General features: G+C 37.5%; 1 protein-coding gene across 7 annotated transcripts in view; it reads right to left on the reverse strand.

The window, feature by feature from the left end:
- Positions 1 to 25137, reverse strand: part of inpp4b (inositol polyphosphate-4-phosphatase type II B) — a 451889-nt gene that overhangs the window by 38479 nt on the left and 388273 nt on the right. For all 7 annotated transcript variants that reach the window (XM_066718396.1, XM_066718398.1, XM_066718399.1 and 4 more), the window contains 7 exons: positions 23219 to 23402; positions 18001 to 18213; positions 17080 to 17218; positions 10425 to 10597; positions 7943 to 8066; positions 6577 to 6703; positions 4563 to 4703 (listed from right to left, as the gene is read on the reverse strand). In XM_066718396.1, coding sequence (XP_066574493.1) covers positions 4563 to 4703; positions 6577 to 6703; positions 7943 to 8066; positions 10425 to 10597; positions 17080 to 17218; positions 18001 to 18213; positions 23219 to 23402 — 1101 coding nt within the window. The remainder of the gene's footprint in view (positions 1 to 4562; positions 4704 to 6576; positions 6704 to 7942; positions 8067 to 10424; positions 10598 to 17079; positions 17219 to 18000; positions 18214 to 23218; positions 23403 to 25137) is intronic.

The following is a 25137-nucleotide window of genomic DNA, read 5'->3' on the forward strand; positions in this document are numbered from 1 at the left end:
ATAAAGAACGAATGAAATCAACAGGCACAGTACAATCCTGTGGTCCATGAACTTTGTGCTCCACAGAGTCTAAATTTAATCTTGATATGTTTACATGTTGTTTTCTGTGTGGGCATTTTGTATAAGTCATAGCTTAAGTCACTTTTAACATTTTAAAGTGGTTTATCACTGTGTGTCTTTGGTTTACAATGCTACAATAAATCATGCGATGGAAGATTTCAATACATAGTAGGGACTCTTTCCATAAGGAAGAATAAAATATTTACTATATATATATATATATATATATATATATATATATATATATATGTATATAGTGTATGATTTCATCTTCCCATCTTTTATGTTGGTGTCTTCTAGGTCTTTTGTTATCTCTTGGTATCCATTCAATAGCTTCCTTTGTCTGTCTTTGATCTGTTCTTCTTGCAACGTGTCCAGTCCATTGCCATTTTAACATTTTCACGCTTTCAGTGATGTCACATATTGTATTTTGCTCTGGATTCATTAATTTATTTTTCTATTTCTTCTTGTTACTCCAATCAGACATCTTTCCATCCACCTGATTGTGTGCTGGTGTTGCTAAGCTAATATAATTGATATCAGATGGATGTATGGCTACTTAGAGAAAAGCTGAGAAACATTACAGGGTCTGTATTGTACTATAAACGTATGTATATACGTATGTACACTATACATGTATAAGTCTTTTGTATGGGTTACGTAGAAGATTAACAATTTAATCCCTTTACTCAGTTCCTTTAGTTTTTTTGAAATAATAATAATAAAACATTTTTCTAAAGTGTGGACATTTCCATGTGATAAATAGTTTGACTAAGAGAGGGATAATACTGTTGATTTATCAGGCACCCTTATCACTGGATTACATGCCTATTTACCTAATAAAATTCCTAAAGTAGGCAGTTAGCATTGGTAGCATAATGTTAACAATGTTTAAATTATCTGTAAAGATATATTTTATTTAGTACTCCTTTTTATACGAAAGTATACTTATAAGAATGTAAGTTGAAAGGGTAACTATTTCAAGTTAATGATATTAGTACATGCTTTATGATTCATGGCTAATTTATGAGTGCTCAAGAAAGCTGTTTATATTACTTGAAAAATTAAAACAGTCATTTCAGATAAATCATTAACATTTAAGTTCTAGAATGGTCTATTAAATTCTCATAAAGAACATACCTCTGCCCAGTATTTCTAATCAAAGGAGGTCACATGATCTGTCTGGCAACACACTATGTGAGAACATTTCCTCCTCAATCTGAAAGCGCTGTCTGTTAAACGATGCAAAGTTATGAGTGATACAAGATGTAGCACTAACTGGAACCGTTAATCTGCTTATATCAATGTTATGATATCATAATAAATTCACAATATATATATACAGTGGGGGAAAAAAGTATTTGATCCCCTGCTGATTTTGTACGTTTGCCCACTGACAAAGAAATGATCAGTCTATAATTTTAATGGTAGGTGTATTTTAACAGTGAGAGACAGAATAACAACAAAAAAATCCAGAAAAATGCATTTAAAAAAACGTATAAATTGATTTGCATGTTAATGAGGGAAATAAGTATTTGACCCCTTCGACTTAGTACTTGGTGGCAAAACCCTTGTTGGCGATCACAGAGGTCAGACGTTTCTTGTAGTTGGCCACCAGGTTTGCACACATCTCAGGAGGGATTTTGTCCCACTCCTCTTTGCAGATCCTCTCCAAGTCATTAAGGTTTCGAGGCTGACGTTTGGCAACTCGAACCTACAGCTCCCTCCACAGATTTTCTATGGGATTAAGGTCTGGAGACTGGCTAGGCCACTCCAGGACCTTAATGTGCTTCTTCTTGAGCCACTCCTTTGTTGCCTTGGCTGTGTGTTTTGGGTCATTGTCATGCTGGAATACCCATCCACGACCCATTTTCAATGCCCTGGCTGAGGGAAGGAGGTTCTCACCCAAGATTTGACGGTACATGGCCCCGTCCATCGTCCCTTTGATGCGGTGCAGTTGTCCTGTCCCCTTAGCAGAAAAACACCCCCAAAGCATAATGTTTCCACCTCCATGTTTGACGGTGGGGATGGTGTTCTTGGGGTCATTCCTCCTCCTCCAAACACGGCGAGTTGAGTTGATGCCAAAGAGCTCGATTTTGGTCTCATCTGACCACAACACTTTCACCCAGTTCTCCTCTGAATCATTCAGATGTTCATTGGCAAACTTCAGACGGGCCTGGACATGTGCTTTCTTGAGCAGGGGGGCCTTGCGGGCGCTGCAGGATTTCAGTCCTTCACGGCGTAGTGTGTTACCAATTGTTTTCTTGGTGACTATGGTCCCAGCTGCCTTGAGATCATTAACAAGATCCTCCCGTGTAGTTCTGGGCTGATTCCTCACCGTTCTCATGATCATTGAAACTCCACGAGGTGAGATCTTGCATGGAGCACCAGACCGAGGGAGACTGACAGTTATTTTGTGTTTCTTCCATTTGCGAATAATCGCACCAACTGTTGTCACCTTCTCACCAAGCTGCTTGGCGATGGTCTTGTAGCCCATTCCAGCCTTGTGTAGGTCTACAATCTTGTCCCTGACATCCTTGGACAGCTCTTTGGTCTTGGCCATGGTGGAGAGTTTGGAATCTGATTGATTGATTGCTTCTGTGGACAGGTGTCTTTTATACAGGTAACGAGTTGAGATTAGGAGCAGTCCCTTTAAGAGAGTGCCCCTAATCTCAGCTCGTTACCTGTATAAAAGACACCTGGGAGCCAGAAATCTTGCTGATTGATAGGGGATCAAATACTTATTTCCCTCATTAACATGCAAATCAATTTATAACTTTTTTGAAATGCGTTTTTCCTGATTTTTTTGTTGTTATTCTGTCTCTCACTGTTAAAATACACCTACCATTAAAATTATAGACTGATCATTTCTTTATCAGTGGGCAAACGTACTAAATCAGCAGGGGATCAAATACTTTTTTCCCTCACTGTATATACATATATATATATATATATATATATATATATATATATATATATACATATATATACACATGCCCACTTCTTATTAATTCTAATTGCTGCTTATCTGTGGGTATAAAATCACCTGCTGTAAGACACTTCCTGTGGCGCCCTCCAGTGTTTCTCCTCAATCTTTTACTATTTTAAACATTTTATATTGTATTTATTTGTTGAGTATATTTACATTGCCCTATTTCTTACCTCTTTATTCAGTACTTTTGAAGAATCATTCCAAACTTTAGAACTGTGTTTATGACCTTTAATAAAATGTCATCCTTCTCTGATTTAGTACAACACCCGAGTGAGTGATCAGTGATTAGAACTAAAATTACTATTTCATTATATATATATATTCCAATTATATATCAATATATACATCCCTTGGTTGGCGGCATTATGTCATGGGGGTACTTCTCCTCAGTAGGGACTGGAAAGCTTGTTAGGATTGAAGAAAATATGGATGCAGCAAAGCACAGGCAAATACTAGGAGAAAACCTGTTTCAGTCTGCTAAAGACATAAAACTGTGACAAAAATCCACCTTTCAGCAGGACAATGATCAAAGAAAAAGACCAAAGCTACACTGCAGTGGCTAAAGAATAAGACAATCAATGTCCTTGAGTAACTCAATCAAAGTCCTGACTTAAATCCTATGGAAAATCTGTGGAAGAACATAAGCATCCTTGTATTTGTATTTTCTTCTAGGGTACTAACTGATGTAATGAGGAAATTCATTAAACTGCATTCTGTCACTACCCAACACTTCATATACAAACATTTATTCACATTATTTGACATTGCTTTGCTTTGTAAGTTAATATTCAGTTTTATCTGTCCACTGTTTTGCTGAAGATGTGGACTGGTTTCTGAATAAAGGTCAGTATGAATCTTGTGTATTTTGTGAACTTATTGTGCGTCTCTGAAAAGACAAGTACTTTAGCTTTCTTGACATGCAAAAAAATGCAACCTTCAACGCAGTACACAAATACTGTACCCTGCCAACTATGTGCTACAATGGAGTTCATCCAAGTGTATTCTTGTAATTTACATGGGAAGATTTTTGTTGTGTTGTTCAAACTAGCAACTATGAGGAAGTTTCTGGATCTGTGGCGACATCGATGAAAAGTTATCAGCTTGATAAACATAACATCCTTCAGCCCCTTTCCCCTATACACCAACATTTGACAGGTATTCAGCATCCATAAATATACATGCGCAAAGTCCTCCACAAGCCTATTGTGTTTAATATGTTTTTCACTGCACCACTTTTCAAGCAAATAGCAAATGTTTTGTCATCTTTGAACTTCACTCATTTTCACAGACTCGTTTATTACTTTTCTCATGATCTTCATTGCTCCTCTTTAAGTATTTGATATTCATTTTCAGGGCAAATACAATGATGTGTGTTACTAGTACAATAGAGTGTGTTATTAGGTATAAGGGAGCACCAAAAGGTTACATTTGATAAACCCTTACAAAAAAAGCAGAAAAGGTCAGCATTAAAAGGGCACCCAATAGACAGCCTTGAAAGAAGGTACTGTACCTCTCTGCCAGAGTCTGCTGCTGATTTATTCCAACATTAAAGAGCACTGGATACACTTGTAATGGCTTGCCTTCTTTGATCTCATTTGGTAATACGTCAAACACCTCACGTGGTAATGGCACTTCAACAGTATAATAGTCCCTGGAAAGGGGGAAAAAAATAGTGATTGAATCTGTGTGACATTACATCACATCTACATTATACTTTGTGGAATCCATGCTTTTAACAGTTCAGTGCATAGGGTGCTCTTGTTACTGTGAAAGTTAAATCAAGCATAGATTATAGACTGTTCACATGGCATCTAATGGAAGTATGTTTTGGCTTCTTCAATTCCCTTGACTTTAGATGACTTGGTACCAAATCTAAAGAAAACATGAACCAATAAATACATCAATCAATAAATAAAAACAACATAACAGTGTAGTCAACAAAGGGCCTCTCATGTCTTTTTAAAATCTACATTAGAAGTTCAGAAAAAGTATGATATACATCAATTTTTATGTGGTAATAACTCTTCACATAACCAAAAGCAGTCAAAGCGAGAACACTGATTTCAGCTAGGGAATCAAATTAGCTAGTTTCAGCTTGGATTTACTGTGGATGGAAAGATAGGCACAGTTCAATTTAAACACTGTATATTTGGTAACATCTGTATAACACTTTAAATAATTTAAATAGGACCAATTAATATCAAATTACTAAATGCAAACATAGGGTAATTCAAAGATTAATATAAAATACTTGCAAACTATCATGACTTTGATGGGTAATTACATTTAAATTACTCAAAGAGAAGAATGAGGTATTATTTTTCCGTGACAGAAGTTATTCAAATTCTACAGCAAAGGTTTTTGTATGTCCTTATGTTCCCCTGTTATTTAATATCCTTTCTAATATTGTTAATGTATTCAGCTCTTTCTTTCAAGTGTCAATCACATATTTGTCAATTCATTTCTAAGTGGAAACATAAAGATGTTTACCAGTATTTAGTTTCAAAACGTACATTCATAATGATGAAATTGTGTCAGTATATATCAAATCAGCAGTGACAATGCAAATAATAATCATATCTGTCACGGTTACCTCGTGGGAGGACTGTAAAGCTATAGAGAATGAGCAGACAGAAACCAAGGAGAATCCAAAGGCGAGGTTGAGGTCACAGGCAAAAGGTCGTAATCCAGGAGGTCAAGAGAAACAGAACGAGAGAACGAGAGAGAGAGAGAACAGAAAGCAAAAGAGGAAGGACAGGGAGCGTGTGAGAGAGAGGAGAACAAGGAACCAGGAGAACAAGGAACCAGGAGAACAAGGAACCAGGAGAACAAGGAACCAGGAGAACAAGGAACCAGGAGAACAAGGAACCAGGAGAACAAGGAACCAGGAGAACAAGGAACCAGGAGAACAAGGAACCAGGAGAACAAGGCTTGGTAATGCAGGGAGAGCTGACAACACTTCGGAAAGAGTGAGGGCAGTGAGAGGTTTATAAAGGAGAGCAGAAACTAGGAAGACAGGAGCAGGACCAATGAGAACAAAGGACAGGAGCAGAAGTGCACAAGGGTGAGGAGGAATGTTAATTGATAGAGTGAAGGCAAAGGCAAGGGAACATTGGCGACCTCTAGTGGGGGAAGAGGGTCAGGGCTAGGGAACTGTGACAATATCTCTGTCCTTTATGTTGTAACTATTAAAGTTCATTGCCATGTTTCTGTTCTGTTCCAAGCAGTTACTCAAACACTACAATAGTCATAAACTGAAGTCAGTGTCAAATTCATAATTACTTAGAGCTATAAAGATTTTATTAGATGTTATAGATTTTTTTTTCCACATATGCCAGAAATGGATGAGCGCATTCAAAGAATTCCCTGGTTCCCATATTTAGAGTAGCAAAGTAATTAGGAAGTAGCTCTTTGCAACACGTGTCTACATTCAGATTAGGAACAGTACTTTTGTTACTGCTGAAAATAAAAATGTGTTGGTGTCAGCTCACTCTGTAAACTCGATCATCTATAACAGCTCTTACCGTCTGCCACTGACAATTGGCTGCAGATCATTGGGATCCTCAGACTTGGCTTCTGTGATTTTAAATGTTACTCTCTGCAGATCTGAAATGCCAACTTCCATATCCTCCAGCATTCCGATCTCTTCACCTGGCAAGATAATAGCAAGATCTCTGTTATTGCAAATGTACTAAATAATTAGTTAAAATACCTTTGTCAAAGTCGAAGTGAAGGTACAGAATAGTTCATACCTGGCAACAAAAAACAAAGAAATCTGGGGATATAATTAAAGCTGTAATGGTTCCAAGTCTAAAGCAAACGCTGGGATAATTATGACCTGTCATGTGACCTGTTTCATCAATGTTATGGAACAAGCAAAAAATCAAGGCAACATAATACAATATTCAAATATATATCAAAAACCTGAGACAAATATGCCAAGCAGTATGTGTGGAATGGCTACTTAAAGGCTGTGGACTGTACAAGACGGATACAGTAGACATCAGTGATACATATCTCTGGAAATAATCGTTTCACCACCAAAAAGTGCATATTTGGCACCTTATGTTATGGAACATGTTTTTATTTGTGTTCCCATGCTCTTGCAAAACAGGTGGAAAGGACAAATGCATTTCCACAAGTTCATCACTAGGCACTTTAATTAATAACTATGAGTTGACACTAATCCATCACTGCCAGTAAAGCAGTAAGACTGTATAGGTTGACAAGTTAACTGTCGAGCTGGTTAGACCTGCCTTTGGTAAACAATCTGGGTCTCATGTCCTGCTCTGAAAACAAATGTACAAAAGGCATTGTATATAGCCTGTATCTGGTTGTGCATTTGGAGTGCTGAACAATACAAGATTACTCTGTGGAAATAGTTTTAAAGGATTACTACCGGTGCTTGAATTGCGCTTTTTGTTGTTTATTGTATTTCTTTGTTGTTTTTTTCTAATTTGGGAGAAAAAAATGAAAACATTTAAAATGTCAGACATTGACCCTGTAACATTGATTAAATATCTCAGGAGTGTTTTCTTTGGCAACAAAGTTATAAGAGGACTAAAGTTATGCTTTAGAGCAAAGCCAAACACCCATCCCACCCAATTCCATGGCAAGTTCTCCAACATAGTTATAATTAGTGCTGCGAAATTCTGAGGATGGCAAACACTGCTTTTACACAGGCATTGAGAGAGGCGAGAGGCACTGTGGAGAGGCACCGCTAGGGTAGGTAAGAAATTAAGAATGAAGAAGTCATTCTGTTCTTTATACCTTTCTCAGGCAAATAAGCGCCAGCCAAGTGTCCCTCATGTTGTTCTTTCTTGGCTTTCAGTATTTATCAATTCCAGCAAGTGAAAAAGTTTGCAGGATTTAAAAAACCTGAATACTCACTGTATGTGCTGAGTAGACTTTCAAACTGCGCAATCAGCCCAACGAGATGAAGTTGCTGTAGAAACCCTTTGTCCTCCAGACCGGCATAAAGTCGCATCACAAACCCACAGGCCAAAGCAGCGAGCTGAAGAAGCAACAAGGGAAAGAAGGAGATTTAGAGGGGGGAACCTACCAACACTTTTCAAGTACCTAACTGCTGGCATGAGGAGAAGAATCTGGCAATCAATGTGTTGTCAGGAAAAACAAACACAATTTAAGGGTCATGCGGTCCGAAGCACAAACAAAACAGGAAAGAGAGTTGAAAGGAATAATTACAGATAAAAAAAGGAAAATGCAATGATAATGAAAATGGAAAGAGCTTTATTCCATTTTATTTTTGTCTAATAGGTTATGTCTGCTCATGAATTAAAACACAGGAGACTATAGACCAAAATGACAAAATCTGGGTCAGTGCGAGTGCTATAAAGAAACAAAACAAAACATTACAGGAATAAAAGAGTACACCTATTTAACAAGAACAATAAAAACTTAATAACAATGATTATTATAATAATGTGCACTGAAGAGTCCTCAGACATCAAAGGCACCTTGGTTTTAATTAGCTGGAGTATGCTTGTTCAAATGATGCCCCTCACCGAGATTGCGAAGCTTGGGCTGTGTTTAACAGGGAGTCCGAATGGGATCTGGCCTGCTCAACCTGGCATCAGTGTTATTTCAACAAGGCTGCACAATTGAAAATAAACACTAGGATAAGGATGATGATGCCACATACCTGGGAAAGGATTGTTGAACACGCACAAAACGACAAACTGGGGTGAAGAAACTGAACTTGTAAGACAGGGAAACCCATAGCTGTATGTTGAAGATAAATGACTCTCTATTCTACCTCCGAAATGCACATTGTCAAAGTCATCTACTCTTTTCCACACTGTGAGCTCGGTATGCCTACTGCCCTGCCACTGCATCACACTGAGGATTTGATGCAGCTGGAATTGCAAACAATCCCAGCCTGCAGGCACCTGAGAAGGGACTCGGGGACTCACTGGCATGTGCTGATGTGATGAGTTCCCTGACTAATGCTGCCCACCTGACCCTGATGATGCTTGATCAGTTGAGCATAGGAAGTCAAGGATAAAACCAACAATAGTCAGCTAGGCCAAGTAGACACATGCTATAAGACTGGATATATCATTAGTTTATGGGTGTTAAGCCTGTTATTCCAGCTTCCTGTAACCAATGGTGGTGTTTTGTGTGTGTTTTGTTTCTACTCAGGCTATTTTGCTCCAGACGAAGAAAACATGGACCTGTTTGCATCGAGTTTCTTATATTCCCGAAGACTCGCTATCCAATAAAATAAACGGGGGAAGGCAAATGAGTCAAGTCATAGAGTTCTTCTGTCCTCCAAAAAGCCACACAAATAAGTTTTGCACATACTCAGAATTTTGTCAGGAAAATCATAGTAATTAGTAACATCTGCTTTGTATCTCCTTGCTGCTTGTTTATTGCTCTTGTGCAACAACATTTTTTCACAGGCACAGTGTGATTCTAACATGTTAAAGAGCATCTGTCTGTCTGTCTCTGTGATTTTTCTTTTTAATTACTGTTATTTTATGATCACATAGCGATCATCACTTATGAAACAGCAGAGTTGAAACCACTGAGCTGAGTGTAATAGTTAGTCATTTTAAATTGGGGAGAAAAATTGTTGGACATAAAATTTAGATATTCAAAAAGACAAATTAATTACAGATTTTACCCACAGGACTCAAATGTGACTTTGCTGCAATGTTTTTTTAAAAAGACATAACTATTACAGGTGCATCTCTGATGTTTTAGAGAGAACAGCTCCTTCAGGGTTTTTACCATTTATTTGATTTTCATCCTGATGTTTAAGTTTATTGGTTCATTTGGCAGCAAGCCAAGATCGCAAGAAAACTCTTTACCAAATATTTGTTTGTCTTTATATTCTAGTGTTTGGTGATTAGATAAATATATATATACATCCACTTAGCATGTCTGCCATCCTATTTCACACCCTACCTTGCCTCCTCTTTGCTATTAACCCTAGACTTACTATTCATTTTGTGTCACCCTTATATATACATATATATTTATATATGCATTTTAGTATTTCGTGTTTTATAACAAACCTGCAATTTTTTTTGGCTGTGATTCCGCTATCCAGGAAGTTATGACAGGACCCATGCCCAAACCCTGAAATAGGACACATGCCAGCTTTTGACATCTGCCATTATTTGTTGAGTTTTAATGTGTTAAAAGATGCTTCTATGACTCCATTCACATTACTTATTCATTAGTAGAAACACATAAAGACACATCTAACCTTAATTTATGGAACCACACTAGTTCCCCTTTAAGAAACTCAGTTTAAGATGTATTCCACTGATACAGAGCAAAAGGACTCTGGCCAATAGGGAGAACCGCCCAATATTAAGTGCCTGACTTGAACTCTCGAACCTACTGCTTGACTGAAGACCACGTCTCTCCTCTGCTTCAGCACCAGGCCTTGATGGATGCTGCAAGCGGCCTCCTGCAGAAGAACAAAAGTCATGGACTTCTTGGCTCGATCCACCACTTCTGTCACGCAGTCCTTCAGTGTGACCACAAGAGGGTAGAGTTGCTCCTGCCAGTCCCCTTGAATCACAAGAACAGAGAAAGATTGTGATTTGTCCAACAGCGATAGGCAATGAGCAAGGGCAAAAACAACTAAACAACATCCTGTAAACATACATATAATTACACCCACCCATCCTGTAAAAAGCTGCCTAGACTTCTCTGAAACAAGGCCTCAGGAACATACACAGAACAATGCCCATCTGATTGTTTTCCAAATTTCATTTTCATTAGTTTAATCTTGATATTGAATCCAAATACTCTTTCTAAAATGTCTGAATTGTTTATTATCTGCTACTGTTATTAATGGTGATGGCACATTAAGCTCAGGAATGGGAACAGGTGACTTATTATTTTCAAACGAGGCTGACTTAGAAATGCATTATTTCATTTATTTAATTTTTTTAACATTTATTTTAAAGTCAAAGTGTTGCTTTTTAAATATTTTTGGAAATGTCACACTTGTAAAAAGGGTGATCTTGATATTTAAAGGTATATACGATTAAGTGTTTCGCTTAACTGAACTACATGACTGTTCATATAAATGTATTTGTTTCACAGATATTCAGATCCCACAACTGTCATGGCCAGAGCAATCGAAAATACATGCCACTAAGTCTCCAGTCTGCCCTGAAGTGAAATGCAAAAAGAAAGGGAAAAGGATACAGAGAACAGAAACAGCATTGGCTGCTAATCCTTCTTTTCTGTTAACTGGATTAGATACAGTGGAGTTTTGGCATTTGACCCTAACAACAGTAATCAGCTCAACTCAAAGTCATATATTAATAAATTGTAGCTCAATGCTTTGGCTTTTACTCTCTCCACTGTGGCAAGGCTGGCACATACCCATTCACAATATATGAGTGTGATTAGTATGACTTGGCCTATTTTCAATTAAAGAGTATGGTACTTTAAGACAAGAAAGAACACATTCTACAAACGGGTCCAATGACGAGACACAGTTTGCCAAGTATAAATAAGAACAAACACTTTTGTTTTCTTAAGCAGTAGTGTATGTCTGAGCTACTTATTCCATCATTACTCTGTATTATTACCTGTCAATGGAATGTGACAAACCCTGCAGACAATGCTGGAGATGACTGACGCTCTACAATTGCCTGTCTCATCCACTCCTCGTATGTATTCCTTGCCACACTTTGGAGGATAATTATTCGGCTGCACTGCAACCTCAGTTTAGAACACGAAGGCCGTTTACTCTCACAAAACACCCTACCAACCACCCTCGTGTTGAAATCTGAACTGAAGTTAATATCTGTTAGAAAACAACCTGAATGTTGACTCTGGGAAATGAAATGAATAGCTTAGTTGTTACAGATCAATGCAGATTTCTCAGCTTTTCAGCTATGCCCTGTATTTATATGGTAAATGTTCTTGGGAAATGGTAGTTTATTGTGAAAGGAAGCTATCTGAATTAGGTACTCTGGGCTGTATTTTAAATTCTATTTGCAGGTACAAATCAATAGATTAAGTAATATCCAGCCTTCTATGGCTTGTGCAGCTGTCTTTCTTCCAGTCCTCCTCTCAAGAACACAGCTATATCTTTTCTACTTCTTATCCCCCACCCCTCAAACTCCTATCATTAGTTCTTTTTTGTCTTACTGGATGCCTTTAGCTTATTCTACTCCAAAACCGTTGACATCTACATCCTCTTTAACATCTACATCCTCCTATTTCCCACCCTACTCCCTACCTTCCGTCTCCCTCCTCACAGCGGCTCTTGCTCTCTGTCTCACCCCTCCCTTCCTGGTGTCCTCTGGTCATCTTGACCCTCTCTCTGAATCTGACATACTTCAATTTTTGGCACACCTTCCATATTCGCTTCACATCCCAACTCTACTGGCCTTCAAACTAGGGATACCCTTTTCTACTTTAGCATTTTCCCCTGACTAACAACTCTCTGATGTTCTGACTACTTCCCTTCCAAGTTGAAAAACAAAAACCGCTGTTCTCAAGAAGCCTGCTCTCTCCAGAACCATCTCTGTATTTCATTTAATCTGTAAAGCTCTACAGAATTCAAATGCAGATTCATTTATTTCTGCACGTCATGGCTACTGCATCCTAATTCAACAAAACAACATACTGACATATTGGAGAAATCCATCTAATAGTCACAATCAAAAACTCAAGGGGAAATGTAAATGCCAACCTTTGGTGAAAAATAAAAAAGCACAATCTCTGATCTATGGATTACATATTTGGTCTCATTTGTAACTAAGTGTTATCTTGGATACCCACTGAGTTTGTTTGCTATTCAGCTAGTTCTATTTGCTTCGTTTTTCTCCTTCCAGCATGTAAAAGACTGATGTCCTTTGTTTTTGACTGCCTGGCAATGGCTAAATGTCAGTTCATGATCAGCATTTGCAGAATGCAATTTTGATTTCTGTTGAGAATACAACACTGAAATAGATTACAGAAGAATTGTTTAACCCTAGTCCTGGAGAGCCATATTGTTTATTTTATTTTATCCAAAGTGTTAACTACTTAATTGATTCAATTATTGGGCATTATTAATCAAAATTACCTTGTTTTCATGGTTTTTAATGGTGGTGATAACCTAACTCTAACCAATAAAACCTGCAGGACTGCAGTCTCAATGAAGAAGGTTGGCCACCAAAGCACAAGAGTATTGCTTTTGACTTGAGAAGTCCTCAGACACTTCTAAAAAAAGCAGACCCTCAAATACAATACAAAATATTAGTTTCTGTTTAAAAAGGGGTGCCACAAATCAGGGTATGAAATTTAAGTTAAATTGACAAGCTTTAACAGGTACATACACTCAGATAACATCTTGGCCCTGGAGCTAATTGTTTTATGTATCAAACGTTATTTGAAACTGATGATTTGACAGCATATCTGAATGATGCTGTACAGAAGGAAAGCTTTTCTCTTTATAATTCTAATTGTAAGCTTTGTTTTCCTGTTTCTGATTACAAGCACATAGGCAGTTTTTTTCCACGTATGTACAGATTGCAGAGGTATGCATCAGTGAATATTGGCAATTGGCACCTTAAAAACAATTCAAATATTCTGTATTGTCCTTTAGAAAAAAGACACACACACTGAGTGCACAAAACATTAGGAACACTTGCTCTTTCCATGAAATAGACGGACAAGGTGAATCCAGGTGAAAGCTATGATCCGTTATTGATGTAACCTGTTAAATCCACTTCAATCAATGTAAATGAAGGAGAAAGATTAAAGAAGCCTTTTTAAGCCTTGACACATTTGAGACATGGATTGTGTATGTGTGCCATTCAGAGGGTAAATGGGCAAGACAAGAGATTTAAGTGCCTTTGAGCAGGGTATGGTAGTATGTGCCAATTTGAGTGTGTCAAAAACTGGAACGCTGCTGTTTTTTTCATGCTCAACAGTTTCCCAACTGTATCAAGGTCCACTGCATCACCCAAAGGACATCGAGCCAATGGCCAGCCAGTAGTTGAAAATTACTCGTTGATGAAAGTGACCAAAGGAAGCTGACACGAATTGTACAGAGCAACAGACGGGCTAAAGTTAGTCAACTGACAGTCCAGTACAACATGGTGTCAAAAGACCCATAAAGGAATGCACAACTTCTCATACCTTGACACGAATGGGTTATTGCTGCTGACGCCCTAACAAAGATCCACTGCTTTCAGCAAAACACAAAAAACTGGGGACCAGAAAAACATTGCCTGGTCTGATGAATCCTGCTAACCATCTGCTAATGGATGTATTCAGCAGGATAATGCCCCATGCCTCAAGGCAAGGATTGTCCAGGAATAGTTCCATGACAGTGAATTCAGCTTATTGCATGGTCTGCCCAGCCATCAGATCTCTATCCAATTGAGCATCTGTGGGATGAGATGGGAAGAGCTTTCTGGAGTAGAAATCCACCACCAGACAACCTGACCCAAATGTGGGAAGCACTGCATTCAACATGGGCCATGAGTCCTCATGTAAGACCTCATATATTGCATACACTTGTGAATTGGAATTTGTAAAATGTATTATGCTTTGAATTGCACTGTAATATGTACATTGGAATTTGTAATGTTTTATGCCTTGAACTGCACTGTATTTGTGCATTTTGTATTGCGTTTATATTTTGTAAGTCGCCGTGGATAAGGGCATCTGCTAATAAATAATAATAATAATAATAATAATAATAATAATAATAATAATAATAATAAGGAGTCCATGCCCTGATTAATTGAGGCTGTTTTAAGGACAAAAGGGGGTGTGACTAAATATTAGGAAGGTGTTCCAAATGTTTTGTACACTCGGTGTATATATGCTATTGTATTATATATATATATATATATATATATATATATATATATATATGATTTGAATAAATGCAAGTTATAAGAAGCATTATGAAGCATGATGATTAAAATATATCAATGGATGAAACCGTGGTTTAAAACTTTGGAGAATCAATCCATTTACTTTCCTTTTGTTCATATTGCATGTTTATGTTATTCAATTCTGTCTAGGCAATACAGAATAATTCATTTGTATCTAATAAAGGGGAACTGAAGCACTGTCTGAAGACTTGGGCTCTTGTGAAAAAACATCTGAAAATCAATGTCAAATAATCAGATGAGTAATTAGTTATTTATAGATATGTCACAGTTAAAGCACATTTTTATTATTAAACATTTTGATGGACATGTACTATAGTATTGATATTATAATGATTTTAATCATCCAGATTAGTTTATAATAAATATATATGTATTGTATTTATTGCTGACTGTGCCAATTCTGTTTTTACAAAATGCACATCACTCAGCAGAACAGTATTATTGCCCTGTAACTGGTTTCATTTTTTTTTTTCCATTTGGTCACAGCTCAGGATTCCGTTTACCTACTTCAACAAATATAATTTAATTTGACAAATGAGCTTCTGCACAAGGAAATCAATAACATTTAAAAGATGGTGAGTTCTCACAGACTTTCCCCTGAATGTTAGATTGCTTCAAACACTTAAACCATCACCAGTCCACTAAAGCATTTTTTCATCTTGCCACCAACGTCTGGTTTGTGATTTTCTCAGACGCATATGTTTGAATCTACGAAAACGAATTTGAATATAAGTTTTGTGTAACCAAAAAGTGAATAGTTATTTGGGAAACCAAATACATTTATTTTGGTCAAGAGGAATCTTAAGGAAAAAAGAGAGTACACAAAATTGTCAGCAGAGGGCAATATTATCCACATATTCTGTATTTTGAGGCTAACCGCAGGCTTGTGGCATTTAACCAAACATGGTTCTGCCGGACGGAGGAAACAAAATAATAATTTAAGATAGTGTACAGTTGAAAGGGATTTCAAACAGCAATTACAGGTGTTTGTTTCTGTCAATGAGCTACTTTACATACACTGAGATAAAGTAGATGAAGGGAGTTATTGGAATCCTCTTTGTTTATCACATTTCATCAGGAAAGCCAATTAAACGGATTATGCTTTTTCATATTTCTGAATGGAAACAATGACACTCTCACTGCCTCCATTAAAATCAGTTTGTGCTAAAACTCTCGAGTTGCCTGGTCCAGAAGGAAAATCTATTTCCATAATCAAAAAACAGAGTACTTCAGATAAATGCGAGATAACCTATCATTATTCATACATTGTGCAAAGTGTAAGGGCTGCTTCTTGTTCTGCTGCCTTACCTATCTCTATCTTAATAAAAGCGCTGCCCTGGAGATGGGGATCCTTTTATCGGTTTGTGTGTTTGCAGGCAATTCACAAAACCCAATTCTTCCCAGAAAATGCTTGCAAAGAGCAAGTGCCAGCTGTGATGCTCTATATTCATGAAACTGACACTTCTCCATTTTAAATTAGTTCGCCTAACAGCCAACTGACAGTAATGACTTCTGTTCATTGAGGACCTGAACTAGAATTAAGCTGATGGTACAAAGGGCAAAGGATGGAACTTGCCATTCTAAATTATTCATTTTCAGTCTTGTATATATATCGCAGGTAATCTTGGGTTTGTTGCAAATCATTTTGTTGTACAAGTTTTCACAAATTTTTCCATTTCGGGTCTTTGAAAGGCAGTTCCATTTTCAGAGACTGTGTGAAATCGTTCTTCTGTGGAAACAGCTGTTGTACATGGAGCAAATACTGCCACACAACCCAGTCACATTATAAGCATGAATACATATTTCTGCAATTGTCAGTCACAATCTCTTTGATAATCTTATGCAATGCTCATGCAGCCATCCATTTTTCAAATTTCTGATGGAATGAAGACTCCAGATACATATTTGTATCCAACATTATAATTAACATGATTTTTTCCATTAAATATCAAAAGCACTCACTTTTTAATGCCGGAAACAAAGGAGACGATGACAGACAATAAATCAGTTTAAAATGCATTGAATAAAGTAGATATCTACTTTCCACTGATATAGTTCACCTATTACGTGACATTTACAAAAAAATAATTAATTAAAAATACTCTACTGATGCAGTGGTTACAGGCATATACTTACAACTAGTATGTGAAGTGATGACATCTGCTAGCTTAGGGTCAGTTGCGGTCTCTTGGTTGTTGTTCTCATGCTCTTCTAGCCTGTCCACCATGGCAATGATGCAGTTCAGGCTCTTGGCAACATTTACCCACACCCTGTCCTGGAAGACCGTCATATATAAAACAAAGAAACTATCAGCTCTCTGGGAGTTCACTGTGTCACATAACTCCAACACATAAATGAAAAAACATTGTTGCATAGGTACTGAAAATTAATTTCCTACCCACATGTTAAATATGCCAAAACCCATTGTATAGTGTTCTTGGTTTTGTGTTGTTGTAGTTCTTTGGGTCCCACTTAAAGGGCTTTTAAATACACCAAAAGATAAAGAACTCTACAATACTAAAAGGCTATCCTATCATCAATCTACTTGGCATACACAAATGCTTACAACACAGTAGTATTTTATTAGTCCTTACATTGACAATCTTGCTTCATGTATTATATATAAAGAGAGAGAGAATGTTTTAATGTATTATTACCCTAAATGTTGATCCTATTTGCAATTATTTTCCATATGTTGGGTGGAAAGTATACAATGTGTTTTCTCCTTTCAATGGTAGATTTTAAATGCATTGATGAACTGAACTGTAATACAGTTTTTTTCCCCTCAGTGATTGTAGGTTATCTTCCTTTTTTTTTTGTAGGTGCTAATCTACTGGTATCTGCAGAGCTCGAGAGGTGTATATGTTCTATTGGAGCGAGGCAATTTTAGTAACACACTATCACCTGCCGCTCTGACAGACGGCAGCGATCATTATTTTGACAAACCCTGAGATCATCTAAATTGCTTCTGACCAAGCCAGTTAAACCAGCTGACATGGAAGTCATTCTCCGCTCTCTCTAGAGTGAAGAGAGGAGGGGACGGCAGACCGGACTTGCCCATTCCTCCTCGTCGTACTCCGAATGGTGAGGGATGGAGTCCTGTCTCTTCAGTGGATGCGGGCAGTTCTCTTTCGACGGGCTTTCGTTTCCATCCACGTTGTTGCAGACCGTGGAGTGTCTTTTGTTGACATAGCTGGGGCGGGCGGTGTAGAGCGCAAGCAAGGCATTCTTCACCAACTCGTCTTTGAGTGCGTGCACAAACTGCTCCGTCTGTAGAATTGAGGAGACACTTAATCAAACGAGCTGCGGCAACAAACAATTCAATTAGTCCTTGGCGTGCTATCTCGGCAGCGAGAAAAGCCTTTGATTGGTAATTCTGAAGCCTTGTTTATGGTGCTTGTAAGGGTTCACTGCTTAGAAGCTGAGAAGGGCTCTCAAGGGTAATAGTGAGGATATCACAATAACAAAGCAGGACTCTTCCTACATTGATAGTACCCCTAATAAAATAAGAAGGGGGTGTGCACAGAAAAGTCATTGATATTTTGTGAGAAATCATGCTGAAGAAACGAAATAAAATGCCAATAAATGAATCTAAAAAGACAACACAAGGCAGTGGTGTTCTTTGTAGAACCTGGGATTAGGCCCTGCCTTCTCCACATAAATTGTGTGGCGCAGTTGCAAGTGATTACTGTGTACACATCTGTGCAACCAGCTGTGCAGAAGTGCTCCTGCAACTTTTTTGTATGATAACTGAGGTGTCAGCCTTCTCTAATTTGAACTGAAATGTTCTTTAGTCCTGTGTGAACAGGTTTCGAATTATTCTTAAGTCAGGTCAGGTCTTTTTGTATCCAGTAATTAGCCAGAAATGGCAGTGTTATTATTTTTCAACTGTTGCAATTTAAATGCAATATTCCCTATAACCAATATCTGGACAAGACCGTGGCTGATGTGTCGTCTGAAATGGGCCATATGCCGTTGTTAAGCAAATGCAGCTCGAAGATGCAGGGAAATACAGCTTTCTTAAGGATGGACACCCAGTAAAGACTTCTAAACATTATAAAACATTTAATTGAAAAAGAAAATGTCTTCTTTAGAGTGCATACACCAGCAGTTGAAATATTCTTTAGGACACTGATATATCTTATTACTGATGATATATTCAGTTGTTTTTATTATCCCACATAGACTGACCTCCACTTTAATGCATTATTACATACATTGATCTTGGTGAAAATGCAGTGCACATCACTACAAAGAAAACATGGAAGAAAACAAAGAAAACCTTAGGATTGTCTGATGTTTATTTCTCTATTTATTTATGTGTGTATTTATTTTCTTAAAAGAGAACTAAACAAAACACAAATAAAACAACCCATTGTCACATAAATGTTTCTACATGTTAATTTAAGAATCACTTTAAACACTTGCTCTACTTTTGTGTTATTGTGTGACATTAGAGGTGAGTTTCTCCTTCTTCCGATATGAGCAGTGTAGTAAAATTGATGGAAACGCCACTTAAATGTGTCTGCATTTTCTGTGTTTGGTTTGTTTGTTTGAAAGGAAAAATCTGACTGAAATGAATATATTGTTCTTTTAAATTAAATGGAGGGTTATATTTTTAACTGTAGTGAATGCATTTTTCATACATTTCATGAGTATCCTAATAAAACCTTTCTACATTGACCTTGGACGGTGTAGAAAATGACACTGTCCTGTAAAGAAGAAAGATAGGCTAGAATATCTTAAAATTCCTTCTGTGAAGAGCTGCCATCCACCCTGAGCTCACAATGAATCCTGCTTGACACCAAAAATGAAAAGAAACAAAGAAACAAACTTCAAAAAAAGTTAAAAAGTCATAACACTCATCCTATTTAAACATATACGCTTATCTTCCTCCCATAATTTTTCAGGCCATTTATTATTCATTGGAATTTCCAGAGTGATTTTGTACTTTACAAGTACTTGTACAACCTGCTTTTCTAAATCTTATTGAAAATACAGCTAAGGAAGACATGGCTGAAATACTATAAACTATTATATTAGTAAGTCATGCTCTACAAAAATGGTTCAAAATATTAGACGATTCAGTCTTGCATTCTAGGACTGCCATTGTTCTCACATTTATAATCCCTGTGAGTAATGCATTTGCTACACTTTCACAGAAATTGACTATTGAAATGTGGTATTTGTAGACATGTATTATTTAAGATTAGTTTTTTCCTTTTTTGTGAGCGAGCAGATACAAACGAATTTCATATTTCAATGTCAACACGGGGTCCTGTTTTGGAGATAAGAGCGCTTAGAGAACAATCGGGAGATATGTACTGTATATATAAAACAAATTAACACTGCCGCCCTTCCACACTTATTTAAACCATTTGATTGGTAGTGATAATCTTCTATGATACACACACACAAAACAAAATGCAACAGTGAAGGCATGAATTCAATGACACCACAGTGCACATCCATGAAACTATTATCACTGTTTAATTGAGCTTATCTTATACCCTAACACTAAAACCATTAGTTAACTAAGCTAACCTGTATCTCCTCCTACCTCAGTGACCGCACCTACCAAGTGACATGGTGTGGATCTTTGTCCACACCGCAATCCCTCCTAACAGTTGTCCTGGCTGACCTGAGCCCCCTCCTGTTCTCTCTCTACACCTGCTCTTAGGCCCCCATCATCGCATGGATTCTCCTACCATTTCTATGCAGATGATGCCCAGATCTTCCTGATCCCTCTTCTGATCCCCACATCCCCTGTCGCATTTCTTCCTGTCTGTCGGCTATTTCCGCCTGGATGCGCTCGCTGCACTTCAAGCTCAATCTTTTCTAGATCTAGACCAAGCCATTACCATGAATTCAACTGCTGTTCAAGTCTTCTGCTGGACTGACCTTTACTTGGGGAAGAAGCAGGCAGAGCTACCCACTTATTCATGCTCATGAAGCGCAAAAGCAAAACACAAGGTCACTACATAAATTCTTCAGCAGGGGCCTCGTTTCTCTCCCTTGTTCACTGATCCACCATGTTCATTGGTGGGGGACAAGTGTGGGCTTCCTTTATGATACCTTGTTTGTGTAATTTCTGACCTCAACACAAGTCATCTCAGAGGGCTCTGTCTAATTTATAGTGACACCACAGCTCATGCAGGTGTAATACATTGGGGATGCTAATGGAAAACCAATTACATTTCAAAACCCAATAATATTCCTGGCAGAGTAAGGCAAAATCAGCCCTCCGGGTCCAGGTTTGTGTTCCAAACATTTGGTGAATGGTTTAATGACATCTGCTGAACTTTGTCCCAGACTTGAAAGTAGTTTCTTGTGTCCTTGGTGTTTATGAGCATGTAGTAGAATGGGCATCCAGGACAGGATTTGGCACTCACGGTTTCCCACCACTGAATTAGTTATTGTATCTGTCACAGATGAACACATCAGTGCAATACCTCTTTCCACAGAAACTCGCCTGTTTTCATGTTTTTACTTAAAAACCTCAAACACAACATAAAGCAGGGGTCTCAAACTCAATTCCTGGAGGGCTGTGTGTATGGTGGTTTTCGTTCCAACCGAGTCTTCAATTACTTGATATGTCCAATACATTTTTCAATTTGACATATTAAAAAAATATATTGCAAGGTATTTTACAGTTGATGGTCTAAAAGTGCATTTGATTCAAGATACAGTTGCTTATAACATATCCCAGGGCCTGGATAGGTGTTTAAATGCATCCAGCTAATTAAACAATTAGACCAATTAAGTCATTGAGGAGTCTGTTGGAATGAAAACCAGCATACACATGGCCCTCCAGAGATTGAGTTTGAGACCACTGATATAAAGCTTAGAGTACCGTGTATCACGAGATACAGCTACATACAAACAGATTTGCCCCCTGCTTTTAATAAGTGTTAAGGGACTCTCTGTCTGTGCATTACAAAAAGAATGTCTTGAAATTTTTTCACGCAGACCTTTTTTTAACTATAATATCAATCACATGATTTTCACTTAAACTGAAATGAGTAATTCACTTTACCATTACATTTGTGGCATGCTATCTGCATCAACACAGCAATGTAACATCGCCTACTAGTGTACGAGAGACATGAATATCGGTAAAGAGAAAAAAGATATTAAACATGAAACTATATATGATTAAGAGCAGTCATCCTTTGAAATTGGTGCATATGACAAGACAAAAATGATGAAGACAAGTTTTTGTATGATTTGATGTTTAAATTTGTGGAATGTAAAGTATAGTTAGAAATACAGTTATATTAGCTTATATTTCAAATGTCCCTTTGCAGTTAGGTGCATAATTGTGGTGCTGCATATCAGAATGTTAATTACGTCACTATTTCTTATATGTTACACATTTAAAAATATAATATCACTGTGAAACTGTGAAAGAGCACATGTTCCAATTAAACAAGTTGATTCGGCTCAATTCCATCGTGGCAAAAATGATCTAACCAAGCAGATTGCTAACTGAGAGTACCAGATGCAAAATATTAATTACACTGACAAAACTGTAGGACTACCAACCTGTTACTGATATTAACATTGTTAAGTTTGCATTCAAAATAATTAATCATGGATAGCACATTTTTTAATTCTGGTCCTGTAGACACTTCTGCAATGCCACCAACAGTCTTTGCATTTAAGAGTGATCCTGAAAGAAGATATCAAAATGCTTGCATGTGTGCTCTACTGAGAATGAAAAAACAGATGTCCTGGGTCAGTACCATCTTTGCAGAAATAAAAACCTACGCTATCTTTGGAAAAAAAAACAACAACATTATTTTCAATATTTGTGGTCTGCGTACTGATGAGGAACTTATCTTGAGGGATTCTGCATTCACGTGTGTGAAAAGGCAAATAACATGGGGAGGTTTGTCAAGAATGTAAGCATCCTCATGAATAAGGGGTGAGCAACAATGAAGACAGCAAACATGAAAGCCTTGGGGAATTCAAATCACTGGACCTCCATACAACTGAAATAGATAACGGAGCTTTAACTCTGAATTACCTGAACATTTTGATAATGCAAAAAAATATTTTTAGCTTACCCTCATTTTTCCTTTATAATATTTCCCTTTATGTGGCATGGTATTACTCCAGCTTTGAACAGTACTACAAGCCCTAATGCCAAGTGGAATTGTGAGACAAAGACAGAAAAGGCATTGAGTCTTTTCTCCCAGCTTTTGCTTAGCCAGAGCTCAGCTATTGTCAGGGTCGATTGCACAGTGGTAGCAAAAAATGTCTGAGGTCTTACTTTGTCTGAGAGCGTCTTCAAAGCCTCCTTCAGGAGTTCGGAGGAGTGCTGCTGGGAAGCCTGCAGCAGCTGATCTGCGAGGGAGGAGATGAGAGGCTGCAGCAGGCCGATGTTGGTCAGCACTTCCTTAGCCTTGGCAGTGTTTTCCGGAGAGTAGTAGATGCATTGGTACGCTGTGCTGAAGCTGAATATGCAAGAAAGAGAATTGAGGTGAACTTATGAATAATACCCAGCTCCAGAGTGCTCAAGGCTCACAACATAAATATGAATTTCATTCTAAGCAACTCTTGTAAAAGATAAAATAATAATTTCTCTCCTAGTGCCAAAAGCAGCCGCCGGGGATAATAGTAAGCAGGTCAATCTTTGCAACCCTTTGCCTGCCTATATAACCCTGTGGAGAGTGAAGAAGAAAAAAATGATAATAATAAAAATATATATAAATTTAATAATTTGATAACGAATAGACAGGCCCTTCGGGAAAGCCTGTTCACCCCTACTGTGAGGAAAAGAAAAACATTTGTGGTTGGAAGATATTACCTTTCAAAAAGTGTGACTTTCATAAACACTTCGGGCTCTTTTTCAATTATCTAAATTGTGGCATGAGTGACTAAGGGCACATTCACACCAGACACTACATAAGGTGATCCTGCAAGACATGAAATGGCCCTGCACTTACATTTTACATAAATACATAAAACATATTTGGTGTCTTCGCACCAGAAGGAATGCCACATGGTGCTATGTTGAGCTACACTATGCTTAAAAAGCCAAGATGAACACAACCATTAATAACAACAAAAGTGAAGAAGGACACCTTTTGCAGTATCACCATAATAATAAGACAAGATCTGATTGGTCCTTATGATGCCAGCATTAAGCAGTGCTATTGGGACATAAATAACACTGCTCCAAAGTTGTCCTGCACATGGCATATATGAAAGTTTTTAGTGATATTCATCTTATTGTTTTAAGTACTCACTTTTCATCAGATCTGAATGTTCTTTAGGACACGCCTAGGGAATAATAGCAACAGCTTGGTGCCATATTGTAACATTATGACTGATTTTAATCCTGAAGACTTCAGGGCATGTCTGCTCACACTGGCTTAGTAATATGAAAGCTTAAATAATTGCATTACTTAAATGCAGCAGGGGCACAACAAACAATATAATATGTTGACTGTGACTAACCCTATGGGGAGCGGGAGTGCTTTTGACTTAGCACTGTCAGGGTCATGTGGGCTGGAGCTGGCCAGTATTTTCTAGATTTGTTATACAACAGAGACCTCAATGTTTTCGATGACGTCTGTTAGCAGAATATATCCATTCCACTTCAAGCGCAGGGGTCATAGTGGTTACAGCAGTTTTTTAATTGGCCATTCCAAATTAATTAATAACTGAGAACCCTCCATTCTGACCGCAGTGAACAAGCCTTTAATTAATATGTATTGATTAGTACAGATTAATGCAGGGTGCCTTACCTTTTTCACATACTATACACATCTCAAGAAACATCATAGAGTAAGAGAAAGAAAATACACCATTTTAGTCATAACTGGAGACAAATTAATTAAGCCATAAATCTTAGAGTTAAAGTATGTAAGTACACAATTGTAACTAAGATGTTTTCTGAAATGCACTGGTGATTACATATAAGACTGGTCCCAATGTTCCATTTCAACAAAGCAAAATATGCTTTGAGAATGTGTTTTTAAGATATTTACTATGGTAAGAAAAATGACAGCTGCCTAAACAGCTGTAGTAACATGTGGGGGATGATACTATATTTTGTAGAAACTCTGGTCTTTAACTGAATCCTGCTTTGTGCTATAAATATCTCAATAAAATAATCAAATAAAAAGTAGTTTCTGTGAGAAGAAAACTCAATAAATTAATAAGTAACTCTTTACGCTGGGCTTA

This window comes from Amia ocellicauda, chromosome 12 (assembly GCF_036373705.1).
Source record: "Amia ocellicauda isolate fAmiCal2 chromosome 12, fAmiCal2.hap1, whole genome shotgun sequence".
In the NCBI taxonomy this organism is placed as follows: domain Eukaryota; kingdom Metazoa; phylum Chordata; class Actinopteri; order Amiiformes; family Amiidae; genus Amia; species Amia ocellicauda.